The 17920-nt window shown below is 37.2% G+C and overlaps 1 protein-coding gene and 1 long non-coding RNA gene across 5 annotated transcripts in view; one reads left to right on the top strand and one right to left on the bottom strand.

The window, feature by feature from the left end:
• LOC106083284 (NPC intracellular cholesterol transporter 1) overlaps positions 1-17920 on the top strand; it is a 110009-nt gene that overhangs the window by 193 nt on the left and 91896 nt on the right. For 2 of the 4 annotated variants that reach the window (XM_013246200.2, XM_013246201.2), the window contains exon 1: positions 81-1330. In XM_013246200.2, the coding sequence (XP_013101654.2) occupies positions 1151-1330 (180 nt within the window). In that variant the 5' untranslated portion in view covers positions 81-1150. Of the gene's footprint in view, positions 1-80; positions 1331-17920 lie in introns of those variants that run through there. The other 2 variants (XM_013246199.2, XM_013246198.2) reach the window with 2 other exon arrangements.
• LOC131995803 (uncharacterized) lies at positions 7356-10845 on the bottom strand. The gene is made up of 2 exons (XR_009397633.1): positions 10342-10845; positions 7356-10266 (listed from the first exon to the last, which is right to left on the bottom strand). It is a non-coding gene; the product is annotated as an uncharacterized LOC131995803 (long non-coding RNA).

Raw genomic sequence — 17920 nt, 5'->3', positions numbered from 1 at the left:
AATTTCCATTTGTCTCATATACAAAGAGTGATTACTAAGCGGAAAAGTGAAATTTCGTGTATTGATTTTTTACCAAAGATGTTCGAGCAGCAGGCACGAACTACAATAAAAAAGCAATACACCAAATGTCTGTGATTGAAAACAGAAACAAAAAGTATTTTAATATATTTACAATAAAATAGAACATCGGAGAATTGGGAAAAAACAAATTGAGTTTATAAACAAAGAAAACATAATGTGTCTCATATAGCAGTGCAAAAAGTACAACAAAATCATTTGTTTTTGGATAAAAGCAGATATACGTCATACATTCACGTCGCCCGTTTTGTCTTTATACTGCGCTCTCGCTCTCTCAAATGCCAAGAGAATTAAATTTTTTTTCTCGCATATAAAAGTAATCATTTTCATTGCATTTATTCCATACAACTAAATACTTGGATTTTGTTTTATATTATTTGTGATATTGGCGTAATCAAAAAATCATTATTTTTTTTGGCAAATTATAAAAATTCTGTGCGTCTTCGACTAATACATTTCCTGCCTCCGATAAACCTTTCATTACGAGTTTCAACGTCTGCTAAATAGTGTTAGGCAACATCGAGTATAAACATTTCAAACTCTTCAAATCTGTTTTGAGGGGTTGTTTGCACAAAGAGCAGATAAACAATACTTCGTTTGCCTGAGTGCCCACCCTACCCTAATCAATTAAGAAGGTGGCGGCTGCCGAAAACAAATAAAACACAAAAGAGAAAGTGTGTGTTTTTGTGCGGCTAGATGCGTGTGTATTTGACATTAAAATTGCATCGGAATTCCTAATAACGTAAATACAAGATTTGTGTCCGTGTATTAGCCCATGGTATATGCTTGGGCCCTACCGAAGCTGTTGCGCCACCACCGCCATCGACACTCAAGCAATACGTTGCTGGAAATTTAAAGCAACCGACAATTTCAAAACAAAACGAGCAGTAAATAGTAGTTGACGAGTACTTCGGCGACGAAAACTACGAACAACTGCAACAACAATAACAACAACGAAGGAGATAACTTGGCCTTCGAAAGGCCACCACACAATACAACTACAAATACCATTCCATTATTTTCTTCGTTCAACAAACATACCAACTGCAATCTGTTCAGGGTTATACCGACGATGATGGCGGAACCCGACTCAAGGTCGTTGCGAACGACAAGCCGTCGCAATATTGCGTCCTCAAATCTGTCATCAACCTCTTCCTCCTGCATTAGCTTTTCATTATCGCTGCGACCGACTTTGTTGCACATAATCTGCTTCACTGTGATATTTTCTAATTTGATTGCCCCCAGCACCCAGGTAAGCATTGTCCAGTCACATACATATGTTTGCATATATTATTTTTTTATAATTTGATATAGCGAGTAATGATAGGCAACCTATTGTTTTTGTGATTCCATACTTGCAATTTCAATCCCATTTCTCATTTGTTTCTGTAGTGAGTGAAATTGCTAACCTCTTCTCGTTAGCTATGTACCTAGTTTAGATTCAATTGAAGTTATTGTACAAAAAATAGATTTTTGTCAAAACCATCTATAATGAGCCCAGAAACATGAACATAAAGTCTGTTGATGGGGCTCGTCTTTCGGTAGCTTTAAACGCTCCCTCGGTTGAACCGAATGGAGTCCAGTTATAGTCAGTCCACTATTTCCGATAAATGTCTGTCAATCCTAGACATCTTGTATGAATTCATTATAAAAGGAACACCTTGAAGGAAGTGTTCGTTCATGTATGTTATGCCTTGTATTGCGTAACCCAGCAAAACGTTTTCATCAAATGCTACATCAAATGCCATGATTTTAAAATTGGTCTGCCGGAAGAAAAGCGCTATCATTCACTTCAGAAGGCTATGCAAATTTGTCCATATATCAATGAGTGCTGTCCGATTCAAGTTGAAAAAGAGAATATAATTCACAGAAATAAATGAAGAAATAAATAAATTTTTTCCTACGCCAATGTGAAGATCGCGTAGATTTGGAAAGCAAAATTTTGCTGGTTACTGTCTTATTGATACGATGTCTAGCGCGCATAGCACACTTGGTACGCCATTGGTTAATATCCTTTAAGTAACAATCGATACCTCACAAGCATATTTGGTCCCTAACTTGTATGCTCTATATTGTCTTATCGAAAAATCGATATCGATATCGATATCGATATTGTCTTATCGAAAATCACTCTCAGCATTTAAGCAAGAGCCGGTGTAGCCCGGCCTCGCACTAAGACTCTCTATTCGACTCCGTTAATTGTCCGTGACTGCAGCTGCAGTTAGGTTAGGTTGAAAAGAGGATGCGGCTATTAATCCGCCCCATGCCACTATGGACATACACCCACGCAATTACTCCGTATACTTATGATATATTCCACTATCCGTAACTTGTCCAGTAGCTCTCAGTTGAACTTTTCATGATAACGATGAACACTACATAGATCCGAGCTTAAATTTCCAAACTGTGTGGCGCTCATAGTCATCCAGTGCCGCGATAATTGGCCTTGTCACACAAGGTGTACCGATCGGGGTTTCAAGTCACAGCGCCTTTTCTGCCAATTCGTTCACTTGGCAATTGGAATGGGGTCTATAAGATTAAAGCTCCTCCCCCAGAAAAGTTTTAGCCTCCCCTCCCCCAAATTTTTGAAAATTTCGTTTCGGCTAAATTTGCTTATTTATTGCTATTCAAAGAGTTTTTGCCCTTCGCTAATGTCAGCTGGAAAATACCAGTATGATTTGACAAACGATCTTTAAAAATTGTTTCATAGACATTATGAGAGGTTACACGATTAAGAACTTAAACGATCGGTACAAACAGTTTGACACATTTGGCTGACCGCAAATGATATAGCAGTAGGATCTGGCAGACGAACTTTAAAAATTGATTCATGGCATGATAGATTAGTGACTGACCCAATGAGAGTTACCTGCAGTGAAGATATTTAGTTGGATTATACTCGATATACATAGAGTCTGCAAAAAGTAGTAAGTAATTTTCAAGCTTGTGTCAAATTTAACAAAAACGTTTCACTCGACATCTTAATACAAGTGAAAAGACTGCACTGAATTTCGCGTGATATACCTACATAAGTGTTTACCAAAACCATTGTGGCCAAAATGACTGAAACAACAAAGCAGTTTTACTTAAGGTTTTTTTGTGTTTTAAATTTAATGGTCTAAGCCGACAACTGACTTAGGTGTATGTCCACAGTGACATGGAGCGGATTGATATCCGCAGCCTCTTTTCAACCAAACCTTAAGCATAGATGAGCAACAACTCAATCGTACATGAATTCTTATGCCCACGGGCTAGGAAAAACTAATTGTAGCACACATGTGTCTCGTTTGTTCGACGCATTGTTGTTATTTTACATAGCTATTCCACTTGGTTACCCGGTTGACCCGGCCCGGGATAGCTGTGAGCACCACACAAGCTGGAACATTGAAGTCCGATCTGTGTGGTGTTCATTTCTGTCACGAAAATCTTAGCTTCGAGCTACCGCGCGCGTCCACAGATTGCGTATAGTGAAATGCTCCATACGGAGTAGCTGCAATAGCAATCGCGCACAATCAGCGATATCGAGCGAAGAGTCTCAGTGATAGGCGGGCGGCAAAGGCTCATTGGAGCCTTTAAATAGCCAATGGTCAACTTGTTCCCGCGGTGATCGGTCCTTTGTACCGGTACGAGCTTGCTCATCTACAGGAGCTTGACGAGGATCGCCACCCCCACATAAAAATGTGGCTACAACAACTTCTTGGTTGACCGGTAGGCTTTCACTGCCACTCATACAAACACAATTAAGTATTGTCAACTGTGTTATAGTGCCCATCACTGATCTAAAGCGAGTTTAATTACAGATTGCCACTAAAGTGATTTTTTTAAATATTATCTTTTTGGCAACACTGGTTTAAACAGCTAAACGAACAACGCTTGCGCGCTTCTTCCATTCTACGACGAAGCCAATTTTTTGCTCAATGGGTACGTAAATAAACAACATTTTCGATTTTGAAGTGAAGATCAGCTGGAAGCATTGCAAGAGCTACTAATGCATCCAGAAAATGTTACAGTTTGGTGCAGTTTATGGGTTGGTGGCATTATTGGACCGTACTTCTTCAAAGATGATGCGAATCGTAACGTAACTGTGAATGGTGAGCGCTACCTTGGGATGATATCCAACTATTTTTTTGCCAAAAATGCAAGAGGTAGACTTGCATGACAAGACGGTGCCACATGCCACACAGCACCCGTAACAATTGACTTATTGAGAGTCGAGTTTGGTGAACATTTTATTTCACGTTCAGGACCGGTGAATTGGCCGCCTAGATCGTGCGATTTAACGCCTTGAGACTATTTTTTGTGGGGCTATGTTAAAACTCATGTCTATACAGACAAGCCTGCTTTAATTGACGCATTGGAAGACAACATAGAAGCATTTATTCGTGAGATACCGGCTGAGATGTTGGAAAGAGTACGCCAAAATTGGACTAATCACAGTCACGTTCTTTTTGCTTCTTGAAAAACTTTCCTACAGCTCTTAAAAAATCAAAATTAATATATTAAGCCCTTCAATCGAATCGACATTTCTTCGATTTTCGTTTTTGACGATTATCGACGGAGGATATCGAATAACGGCGCCTCTATTAATATCCGAGCTGTGCCATGTACCGTTACGATATAAGAGCGAAAATGATTTTGGTGTAAGCACCAGGTTTGTAAACATTTTTGCGTAATCGCGATATCTCGTTTACATACAAATTGCACATTAACATAGTATGAAATATTTTGAATGCTTTAAGACGAAATTGTTTCTTAAAGAAGTTTTGCTACAAATTATTGCTAATGTCGTAAGTTGTACATTTTCAGCTGCATTTGTAAATATAAAACAAGGGAAAGTTTGGAATAGTATGGAAAATAATATTTTACACCTACACTACAATTTTAAATTAGCCCATATAATTATATAATGCCTGAGGCCACCGTAGCGCAGAGGTTAGCATGTCCGCCTATGACGCTGAACGCCTCGGTTCGAATCCTGGCGAGACCATCAGAAAAATTTTCAGCGGTGCTTTTCCCCTCCTAATTGTGGCAACATTTGTGAGGTACTATGCCACGTAAAACTTCTCTCCAAAGAGGTGTCGCACTGCGGCACGCCGTTCGGACTCGGCTGTAAAAAGGAGGCCCCTTATCATTGAGCTTAAACTTGAATCGGACAGCGTTCATTGATATGTGAGATGTTTGCCCTTGTTCCTTATTGGAATGTTCATGGGCAAAATTTGCATTGCAATTACATAATGCCTATCTAAATCTGCACCAATTTTGATGTACTTAGGCGGAGGTGTTCAGAAGGGTTCATACATATATAATGGGATTCAATATGTAAATGTGAACCGTTGTTAATGAAATATGTCAGAGATATGGTGCTAGGTATAAAATCAATTCTCACTCAATTTTGGGCAGATCGGTCGTAAATTGTACGACCTTATATATGAAAACCGGTTGATACTTATATTGTGAGATATATCTTAGACTGATTCGATTTCACAAAGACATAGTGTCAGTTGTAGAAGAAAATATTGTGCAAAATTTTGAGATCGGCAAATAAAAAGGGTTGCAAAGGCACTAAAGGGGAAATGAGGGGGAATGAAATGTGAAGCGAAATTTAGAAAAAATTTCAAGAGCCATAAAAGAATCAAACTTTGTGAAGATTGATGGACAAATAATGGCATTATTGTAATATTAGTTAAGATCGGACAAACATATATATGGAAGCTATGTATAAATCTGAACCGATATTGACGAAATTCTGTACACATAGTTGGAGTCATAGAAAATTTGATGGAGATCGGTTGATAAATGCTTGCAAAGTGAAAATTGGTTGAAACATACATATGAGAGCTATACGTAAATCTGAACCGATTTTTGTAAAATTCACTAGTAATCTCCGGAGTCATAAGATAATTTTGCGTGCCAAATTTCGAGAAGATTACCAAGTTATTGCAATATTTGTCCAAATCGGACAGACATATATATGGGACCAAAAAACAAATCTGAACCTATTTCGATATATTCTGTCTCTAGGCCCCAAAAGTCATACGTGTACAATTTAAGAGTAAAGGATAAAAAACGCGTTCTCTACTTTAATGTTATATGATGGTGTATCCGCCATTTTGTAGAGAACTAGCCTTCCAGAGTGTCCGCGAAAAATGATGTAAGCGACATAAAACCTGGTATACAGAAAATATAAAGTCTATTCGCATAATTTTCCAGTAAAATTGGCAGGAGAATCAATAGAGCTTTTACACTCTTTTTCTATTTATTAGAATTAAACATCTGATTTTCACCGAAGAGCTGTTCGAAGCTGCAAATTTCTGCTGGGAAAAAAAACTCCAGTGGAAATTTCCAAGCTCTCAATTACCAAACCCTCAAAATTTTGCTCGCTCCCACGAAAACTCCCCGACTGGCAAATAAAATACCCGAACTACTTCCAGTAACAATTTGTGCAAATTTGCACAAATTTTTGAGTTTGCGAATACACATAAACATTATTTTTCATTTTCGTAAATATGCTTTAGAAGACGTCCAATACCACAAATTTTAATGGCTCATCATGAACATATCAAAAGAAATTCAATAAAAACCGTCTACTGCTAAAATTTGGATTTTGTCGCTTACATCATTTTCGCGGGAAGGGTTCGATATATATAGGTGGGGTTGGGTAAGGTTTAAGTGGCAGTCTGCCATCAGACTCACTTACACGTTTTAGTCCATTATGATACCACAGGAACAGAAGTTTCAAACGTAGAATCATCCAGATCGCTTTAAAAAGCACAACAACTTGCGAATGTTCACATCCGCTAAATCAGACAGGTTCTCAAAGAAATGAGAACCTAAAATGGAACTCCTTCTGACTGACAGTGCGGGACACACACACAGCTTCTACAAAAGTGGTTACTGGCAACATTCAATTTTCCGATTAGACAGTGACCTGTCATGACGGACACAATGACTGAGTCTAGATTAGGCCACATAGTTTTGGAATGCTCACAGCCCCCTCTTTGTGACCATCTATCATTCGTTGTCCTTCGGGTCTGGTCCTAAAAACTTAGTTTACATGTCGCTAGAGGCATACCCACAGATTCCAGTTTCCCTGGAATGTGTAAGGTAGTTTCTAGTTTCGCAAGCTCGTCCGCTTAACAATTCCTTGGCATATCTCTGTGGTCCGGCACCCAGTTCAGGTGAATTTTGAACTGTTCAGCCATCTCGTTGAGAGATCTGCGATAGTCGAGGGCGGTTTTTGTTTTCAGAAATACATTCTCCATAATAAGATATTATCCTTTTCGATATGACCAGTTATAGATTTTTAGAGTACGCCCCAAAGCCCACCTGGTTGTCTAGTTTGAAACCATCCGTATGTAACTTCTATTACCAGGGATATTGTAGTTCCAATCGGTTGTACAGTACTTTTTATCAAAAAGAGGCTCAGGTAGGGTAAAATCCACACTGCCTAGAACATCGCACACAATGTCCGTAGCCGCTACATGACCAAAAAAAAAAGCTCCTTTAGCCTCACGGCAGTTGTCGCAGCAATTTGCGTAGCCACGATTTCCATTAGATGTAGAATTATATTCAGTGCATCAGATGGTGTTGTCCTCAGTGCGGCTGTGGTGCACAAACAAGCAAACCTTTGGATCCGGTTGAGTATTGAACAGTAGGTGGACTTATGAAGCGCCGTCCACCAGACCACAACACCATATAGCATTATAGGTCTGACAACTGTAGTATATATCCAATGCATGACACGCGGTCTAAACTCCCAACTTTTGTTCAACTCATGAGTTGCCTTTCTTGCCCTTTTTCATGACATTATCCAAATACCTTCTCATATGTATGGGCGTTATTTATGGCGATTTTTGTAAATTATACATGACGTTTTATAAACAATCAAACATTTTTAAGGTTGCCTCAAATATACATCGCGGCAAATTCCGAATCTAAACGAATTTCTTTAATTTCACAACACAATTTATCATAAGTCTATACAAATGTTGTGGTGAAATTCGATGCCCGATACGCAGTTCTATCTGGGCCATAAAAAGGCGTAAGGGACCTCATAATTAGGTTAAAAACTTGAATAGTAGAGCATCCTTTGATTTGATAGTTCTCTTAAGGGATGTTCATTATACCAACCTATTATAAAAATTCCGAGTTTTCTAAATTTTGGTAATTTTACTTTTATTGTGTCTAGTGTAGCCATAGTGTTGTTTGTTTGATTTTTCCTGGCCAGGGGGCCAGGTAAAAAAGAGTACTTACTTAAATTGGGTAGTAGACATTTTGACCGATCGGGTTAATAAGTCTCTTAAATGAAAAACGTGTATTTGAGAGCAGATTACGAATGTGTTTTAAATATGGGAAAAAGAGTGCCTACGCGGACATTTTGACCGATCGTGACAATATTGAAACAAATAAAAGTTATTTGAGAGTAGCGTAAGAATCTAATATTCTATTTTGGAGAAACGTGTATTGGAGACGCCATTGACACGCCACATAATCACCAAGCAGACACGAAGGACGAAATTTGAGTTAAATTTGGTCCGGGAAGATTCTTTGGATATCTGATGTATCCAATATGTTTAGGATTTCAACATGTAATGTAAATAACAGAAACGCTAGATAAATTAAATAAGGCAAACCGAGGCTCCAGAAGGATTTATTTTCAAAGACACTTTGGTGTATAGGACTATAAGGACTATGGACTATACCCAAAAGATATATGAATGTAATATCATAATAGATTTCAATATATATTTTTTTAACCTGATTCGCATCGGAATGAATCAGAACACCGGAAATGAGGCCACTCATGAGTAAGAAAAAGTATAAACATTGCAAATTTACATTTAAAACTCATAACTGGACAGTTTATTTCTCTGTGCTCTGCATTTCTTGCCACACAAAAACTCCATTATATTTTAGTCGTTGTTAAATGCAGTATTCTACTAATCAAACCGGTTCCATATCTTGCATGGACGCTCAGCGTTACAAATGTTTTACTTTTGTTTTTTCGCTTCCTCTTTCCAATGCTTCGAGATATCATACATTTTGCATTTCGGTGTTTCTCGCTTCAATATTGGCAGGTGAACGAATATTTTTTGACATCATCTTACATATATGTATTACATATATGTATGTATCATCCCGAAACTCTTATGATCATGGTTGGCGCGGGGACAATTGTAATCACAGAGATAAAATAACTTTGTTTTGGTGCTGCTTAACCCATAGCCCATGTTTATAAGTAAACAAAGTGCTTTGTGTAATTCTTAACGAGAAAATTGTTTAACGAAAAAGCAGACATATAGGCAAGTAAAATGTGCAGTGCTATCTGCCTTAAGGCAGCTTTGGATATATCTTGGGGGTACTTTGAATTTTTATATGAGTGAGTATGCATTTAAGTTTGTTGTTGTTTACAATGACTTCATAACTAAAGGGTGATTGTTTAAGTAATTTTCTTTTCGATAATACTGTCAGCAATGCTTATTTTGTGCCTTTGTGTTACTCTCAAACACTTTTAGCTTAGTTCAACTTAATGTGTAACTTAATCATGAATCGACTTAGAAATTAAGTAAACCTGTTTCTTTTGGAATTTGTTTGGTGTAAAGATCATCCAAAAGCATTGTGAGAACTCAAGTGGTTCACCAAAATTGACTGTTTGCTGTTGATTATGGGACAGTGGAACAAATTGGAACCCCGGCACGGGATGATTACGAGCACCAATCTGGAAATCTGAGTTCCTATTTGTGTGGAGTTCTTCGTCATCACGAGAAGCTCAGCTTAGAGGTACCGGACGTGCCCACAGGCTGTGGATTGTGGAAAGCTCCAAATACGCAGTAACTGCAACTGCATTCTGCCTAATTCTCGGTGAGAGTCGCGGCAGCATCGGCTCTTGCTTAAATACTGAGTGTCTATGGCAATTTGACAAGGCGAATTATTGGCGCTTTTAAATAACCAATGGAAATAACATTCCCCCGGCGATCGGTTCCATGGACCAGAACAAGCTTGCTCACCTATGGAGCTTGAGCCAAATGTAAAAATGTTGCTACAACAAAAAAAAATTTTTTTGAGCCAGCAAATGAATCATTTTAGACGGATTAAAGATCAATACCTTTTGCTTATTTAAAAAAAAATCCAAAAGCACTTAAAAAATACCCTTTAGATATGTAGTCTTTGGTGGGATACGGTACATAGCTGTATGCATTTGCCATTCATGAAAAGATTAAACTTCTAGTATGTGTATTTCCCCATTCTTAGCTGTTGACTCACTAAATGCTCGGTTTCCGTTTCTTATCGCTACGCTGTAGGTGGTGTCGAATAACGTTTTAGAAAAATGCACAAAAAAGTACTACTATTGATCACTTTTATAGGAAATTTATATTTACCATTAAATGTTCTTATATCACTCTTGAAAATTGGGTTATTTGGCGAAAAATGCAGGCGTCATAACTCTAATTTAAGTTTGCCCCTTTAGTCATTGAAATATGACGACCAGGTGTGCAATTTTTGATAATTTCGCTTCTATTATCATGTGGTTATCATTAAAACTTTACATTTTTCTATACGCCAAAAGTCGTTATTTCCTATCTGCATATATTTCTTTTAACCCAATAGCTATCTACCTTTGGAACCAGTGTTGGCTGATAAGAAATGAAACAATGGAAAATGATATGTGCATGGACAGTCGTCAACTAACATATTATCAAAGTATTAATAATTGCACATTAATGTAAACAACAATTTGTTAACTGGTTCATGGAAAAAGATTGGAGAACGTAAATGACACCTTCTTGCTATGTTTAGTCTCATATTTTTTAGTGAGTAACCCTGCTCTTTGCTATTTACGTATCTTCATGACTTTTGAGCGCCCGATTATATTATTGATTCCTCTATGTAACACGGCATTCATACAAAGTTACAATCCCGTCTCGAGATGGCTGTGAGCACCACACAGGCTGGAACAATGAGCTCCAGTTTGTGTGGTGTTCATTGCTGCCATGAGAAGCTTAGCTGCGAGCTACTGAGCGCGTCCACAGGTTGCGGATAGTGGAATGCTCCATACGGAGTAGCTGCAACGGCAGTCGCGGACAATCAGCGGTATCGAGCGGAGAGTCTCAGTAAGAGGCCGGGCGGCACCGGCTCTTGCACAAATACTGAGTCCCTATGATGCTCGATATGACAAGACGAGTTATGGGCGCCTTTGAATAACCAATGGCCATCCTGTTCCTGCGGCGATCGGTCTTTTGGACCTGGATCGCCACTACCACATGAGAATGTGGCTACAACGACGACGACAAGGTTATAATGGGAACTTTGTCATTTGGTCTACAACAGAATGCGAGAGGTGGTATGGTGCTACCACGAGGATTTCGTGTGTGAACATTTCTATGGACAGTAAACTGGCTACCGTAGCACAGAGGTTAGCATGCCCGTCTGTGAAGATGAATGTCTGAATTTTTTTCTGGAAATATGATCGGAACATTCGGCTTCACCGAACTTTACGCCCATGTGTAGTGTGCCATCTTTTTACTATATTCTACGTTGTTATTTTGTATATTGTAGCCATTGTTTTTATTTAATCATCATATAACATACATATACGTGGAGTGTGTTTTAAAGACATATTAGTGCTACATTTCGGCAAATCTATATCAACACACCCCCCACATATGTGTGTGAAGTTAAATTCCGAATTTAACTAGCAGAGACACAAACCGCTTTGTTAACAGAGTGCGAGAGAGAGTAACAGAAGTATTAACAGAGATCCACTGAGGGGTTAGCAGAGCTCTGTAAATACTTAACAGAACCAAAAAACAAGAGAAATTAATTAAATTTCTTACTTTTTATCAATTTTTGCAAATATTTGTAAAAAAAAAAATAAAACCATAACAAAATTTGGAGTAAAATATCAATGCTTTGAATCAAAAACATCAAATTAAAAATATCTATTACCGTAGTACTGAGAAAAATGAAAAATTTATAAAAAAAATATTCTGAGCAGGATTATGACCAATGGTCCTGGAGGACATCTAAGAATTCTACAAGGTACTACCATACATCGTTGGAAAGGTCACGATGTGTGCTTTCCAAAACATGTCCTTATTCGAAAATCGAGCAGTTGGTTTTTTCAAATTCCTGTCTTTTTTTAAGAATTTATCGAAAAAAAATCTGGACACTATTATGACCAACGCTCCTGGAGGACATCTAAGAATTCTACAAGGTACTACCATACATCGTTGGAAAGGTGACGATGTGTGCTTTCCAAAACATACCCTTTTTCGAAAATCGAGCAGTTGGTTTTTTCAAATTCCTGTCTTTTTTAAAAAAATTCTCGAAAAAAAATCTGGACAGGATAATGGCCAATGCTCCTGGAGGACATCTAAGAATTCTACAAGGTACTACCATACATCGTTGGAAAGGTCACGATGTTTGCTTTCCAAAACATGTCCTTATTCGAAAATCGAGCAGTTGGTTTTTTCAAATTCCTGTCTTTTTGAAAAAAATTCTGGAAAAAAATCGGGACAGGATAATGGCCAATGCTCCTGGAGGACATCTAAGAATTCTACAAGGTACTACCATACATCGTTGGAAAGGTGACGATGTGTGCTTTCCAAAACATGTCCTTATTCGAAAATCGAGCAGTTGGTTTTTTCAAATTCCTGTCTTTTTTAAAAAAAATCGGGACAGGATAATGGCCAATGCTCCTGGAGGACATCTAAGAATTCTACAAGGTACTACCATACATCGTTGGAAAGGTGACGATGTGTGATTTCCAAAACATGTCCTTATTCGAAAATCGAGCAGTTGGTTTTTTCAAATTCCTGTCTTTTTTTAAGAATTTCTCGAAAAAAAATCTGGACAGGATTACGGCCAACGCTCCTGGAGGACATCTAAGAATTCTACAAGGTACTACCATACATCGTTGGAAAGGTGACGATGTGTGCTTTCCAAAACATGTCCTTATTCGAAAATCGAGCAGTAGGTTTCTTCAAATTCCTGTCTTTTTTAAAAAAATTCTCGAAAAAAAAATCTGGACAGGATAATGGCCAATGCTCCTGGAGGACATCTAAGAATTCTACAAGGTACTACCATACATCGTTGGAAAGGTGACGTTGTGTGCTTTCCAAGACATGTCCCTATTCGAAAATCGAGCAGTTGGTTTTTTCAAATTCCTGTCTTTTTGAAAAAAATTCTGGAAAAAAAATCGGGACAGGATAATGGCCAATGCTCCTGGAGGACATCTAAGATTTCTACAAGGTACTACCATACATCGTTGGAAAGGTGACGATGTGAGCTTTCCAAAACATGTCCTTATTCGAAAATCAAGCAGTTGGTTTTTTTCAAATTCCTGCCTTTTTTAAAAAAATTCTGGAAAAAAAAATTTGACAGGATTATCACCAACGCTCCTGGAGGATATCTAAGAATTCTACAAGGTACTACCATACATCGTTGGAAAGGTGACGATGTGTGCTTTCCAAAACATGTCCTTATTCGAAAATCGAGCAGTTGGTTTCTTCAAATTCCTGTCTTTTTTAAAAAAAATCTCGAAAAAAAATCTGGACAGGATAATGGCCAATGCTCCGGGGGGACATCTAAGAATTCTACAAGGTACTACCATACATCGTTGGAAAGGTGACGATGTGTGCTTTCCAAAACATGTCTTTATTCGAAAATCGAACAGTTGGTTTTTTCATATTCCTGCCGTTTTTGAAAATGTATCGAAAAAAATTGTTGAGAGAGAATGTGGTTGTCTAGCCGTTCTGTTGTGTACTCTATGTCGCTCTTTTCAGTTACAAATATTGAATGTTAGAGCATTCTGTAAAAATGTTAATTACATATAATCATATACATGGGAATGTATACTTTTCAACTCTATAAAATAATTCATAAGTTTTCCCATAGAGGTCGCTTGTGTTATTAGCGTACTCGCATATTGCGTCTGCGCTGTTTACTTTTTCCACTTCTGTTCCAAGCTTTTGTGAACATAGTGTGAGGTGTCTATACTTTACTTTATCTATGCCAGGCATGGACACATATTTTTGGCTGTGTTCGTGAGTACAATTGTTTTGCTCTACACGCGAAATAAAATTACAATGACAAAATGGTTCGAAAATAGTTATTTTTTTACAATTAATTTCAAATGAGTTTTTTTTTGGGTTGAATTTGTGGCTTTAATGATGAGAGCCTTTCTATTGATAGATACTTATTGAGCAAATGTTTCATAACAATTTGAACATGACTGTGTTTGCTTCCAAATTAAGCATCTCCAAAAGATGTCTGGTAAGGAACAAATTGAGTTTTCATTCATTCGTCGTTATTTGTGTTTATGTTGCCTGATCAGTAATTAATAATGTACGTAGTTTGTTTCTATTTGAACGTGTATAAAGTATCCACCAAACGAGAATAAGCTGCTAAGTGCAAATGCTCAAAAGAGTTCCTTTGCCCATGCCTGGTCTAGGCCAGCGAGGGCCAAATCGGTACCTTGTGGTGTTTCTCTCAGCAGAGAATTTTTTTTTTTGGTTCGTGCGAGCTCTCTTTCCACAAGCAGAATTAAAACAAACCACGAACATTCGGTGAATAATATTGCAGGTTAGGCAATTTGCAATTTTATTTCGCATGTAGACAAAACAATTGTACTCACGCAAACATAGCCAAATAATTGGGCCCACCGCTGTCATAGTCTATAACAGGCATTGGCACTGCTTTTTGACTATTTGTGCGTGAGTACAATTGTTCATTCAGAGTTTGAAATAATTCTCTAACTGTAGTAGATGCAATGTAAGCAAGACCATTGGTCGTGAGTGAGAGTGCAAAATTACTCTCTGTCTGCTAAATGTTTATTGGCGATCGTTCGACAAATGCTCCTTTCGCCAGCCGGCAATCAAAACAACTCTTTCTCTCTCTCTCTCTCTCTGATCTGTCAGTGCAGAACATGGGGAAATGTTGGAGCGTAGCAAATTTCTCTTGCAGCTTTCCAATTGCAAAAGCTGCTTTATGGCTACACGGATGGTACAGTTTATTCATCGAAATGAAGCGAAATGAAGTTCGGCCGGGCCTCTCTTCTTAGGCAAAACAAGTATGTTGATGGTCATGAGAGAATCCGTCGTACAACATTTCAGGCAAATCGGATAATAATTGCGACCTCTAGAGGCTCAAGAAGTCAAGATCCCAGATTTGTTTATATGGGAGCTATATCAGGTTATGAACCGATTTGAACCTTATTTGACACAGATGTTGAAAGTAAGAATAAAATACGTCTTGCAAAATTTCAGCCAAATCGGATAGGTATTGCGCCATATAGAAACTCAAGAAGTCCAGTCCCCATATCTGTTTATATGGCAGCTATATCAGGTTATGAACCGATTTGAACCATACTTGGCACAGTTGTTGGATATCATAATAAAATACTTCGTGCAAAAATTCATTCAAATCTGATAAGAATTGCGCACTCTAGAAGCTCAAGAAGTCAAGACCCAAGATCGGTTTATATGGCAGCTATATCAAAACATGGACCGATATGGCCCATTTACAATACCAACCGACCTACACTAATAAAAAGTATTTGTGCAAAATTTCAAACGACTAGCTTTACTCCTTCGGAAGTTAGCGTGCTTTCGACAGACAGACGGACGGATATGGCTAAATCGACATAAAATGTCGCGACGATCAAGAATATATATACTTTATGGGGTCTCAGACGAATATTTCGAGTAGTTACAAACAGAATGACGAAATTAGTATACCCCCCATCCTATGGTGGAGGGTAAAAAAAAGAAATATAAAGGTTGCCCAAAAAGTAATTGCGGATTTTTTAAAAGAAAGTAAATGCATTTTTAATAAAACATAGAATGAACTTTAATCAAATATACTTTTTTTACACTTTCTTCTAAAGCGCTCTAAAAGTAACAGCTGATAACTGACAGAAGAAAGCATGCATTTACAGAGTCACAAGCTGTGAAAAATTTGTCAACGCCGACTATATGAAAAATCCGCAATTACTTTTTGGGCAACCCAATAGAATCATTCTAGTGAAAGCATTCGTCAAGTTAGGTTTCATTATGGAGCAAAAAAAAAAAAACTTTTTCGCCTTAGTGCGAAACTATTTTATATGGATTTAAAAGAGAAAAAAAGTTTCTATAAAACAATTTTTAAATATCGAAAAAAAGTGTTTTATACGAAGACTTTATTAAAAAAAATTATAACTTTCATTATATTAAAACTCTACACAATTTTGTCGGAAATAGACAAATGAAATTGGAGCTGTATGGATTGTTTAAATATACCGTATGTATTGTAACAATCGTCTGGAAATAATGTTTTACACAATTTTATTTGGTTGTGAACAAAAATAAAAAAGTTTGCCTCGTCGGTGGGTGGTCTCATGTTGTAATCTAACAACAGGTCGAAAAATAGTTTTATGATTTCAAGAGGAGAATGTCCAGGATTAGATGCAATGGTTTTGCTTTACCCACCACCACTCAATAGAATAGAATCGAAAAAAATAGTAAAAAATCTACCGTTTATGAATGATTAAATATAGCTCACTGAATTTTTAATGGTTAGAGGTAAGATGTTAGCGAGATCATGTGCAAAATTTCATGGCCCTAGGTGGTCGTTAAGCCCCCTTAAGTTGGTTGATTAGGCTTGGTTTTTGATCCGATTTTAAAAACTTTACTGGATAGTGCTCAAAATTCCCTATATAAAAGTCCGCTTTATGTCTACAGAAGTTTAGTTGCTTGACTATGGAAAGCCAAAGGAAAAAGTCAAAGCTAAAGAAAAAAATCCATTCATGTTGCTTTGATAGTGTATAAATGCTTAAACTGAGTGCTTAGGAAGTCAAGTAAAGTTATTTTGATTTTTTTGGTTGCTTTTGCTGTTACGTTGCTTGTTTCTTTTTCGCAGTCATAGCTAAAAGCATGCCATTCTCTACAAGTTTATTATTAGCATTTATTTTTGTGGTGGTATGCTGCTGTTCTCTGGCACACACATATGTTTCACATAATTTTTCTACGTCGCTTTCTCGCGCGTAGTGAGATTGCAAAATTACTCTCTGTCTGCTAAATGCTTATTGGTTATCGTTCGACAAATGCTCAATCAGCTTAGAAATATATATTTTTAAAGCTTAGAAATATATATTTTCATAACAATTTGTTCTACATATTTTGTAAGAAACCAACATTTAAAAATCTACTATTCATTAAGTTTTAAACATGAAAGACTGAACTTTTATAAAAAAACACGGTTTACATAGTAAACCAAAAAAAAAAAAAAATTTTAACGTCATTCTTTAACCAAAGATTTTTAAGAGAGAAGTATATACAATTTTTTAATAAGAAAATTTTTGTTAAGTTTAAAAGGTTTATATTCTAGTGCATTTTATCAAACAATAAAAAAATATAAGATACAATGTTACACAGTGGATTTTGGCATTGGTTGCTTTGAAGTTTTATTTCGCGTGTAGAGCAAAACAATTGTACTCACGGACACAGCCAAAAATATATGTCCATGCCCGGCCTACACAAAGTAAAGTATAGACACCTCACACTATGTTCAAAAGTTCAAAAAAGCTTGTAACAGAAGTGGAATAAGTAAACAGCGCAGACGCAATATGCGAGTACGCTAATAACACAAGCGACCTTTATGGGAAAACTTATGAGTTATTTTATAGAGTTGAAAAGTATATATTCCCATGTATATGATTACATTTAATTAACATTTTTACAGAAAGCTTAATATCTAACATTCAATGTTTGTAACTGAAAAGAGCGACATAGAGTACACAACAGAACGGCTAGACAACTACATTCTCTCTCAAAAAAAAGACAGGAATTTGAAAAAACCAACTGCT

The sequence above is a fragment of the Stomoxys calcitrans genome, chromosome 3 (assembly GCF_963082655.1).
Source record: "Stomoxys calcitrans chromosome 3, idStoCalc2.1, whole genome shotgun sequence".
NCBI classification, from domain to species: domain Eukaryota; kingdom Metazoa; phylum Arthropoda; class Insecta; order Diptera; family Muscidae; genus Stomoxys; species Stomoxys calcitrans.
Note: the sequence above shows the minus strand (reverse complement) of the source record. Positions and strands in the feature narration are given on the sequence as shown.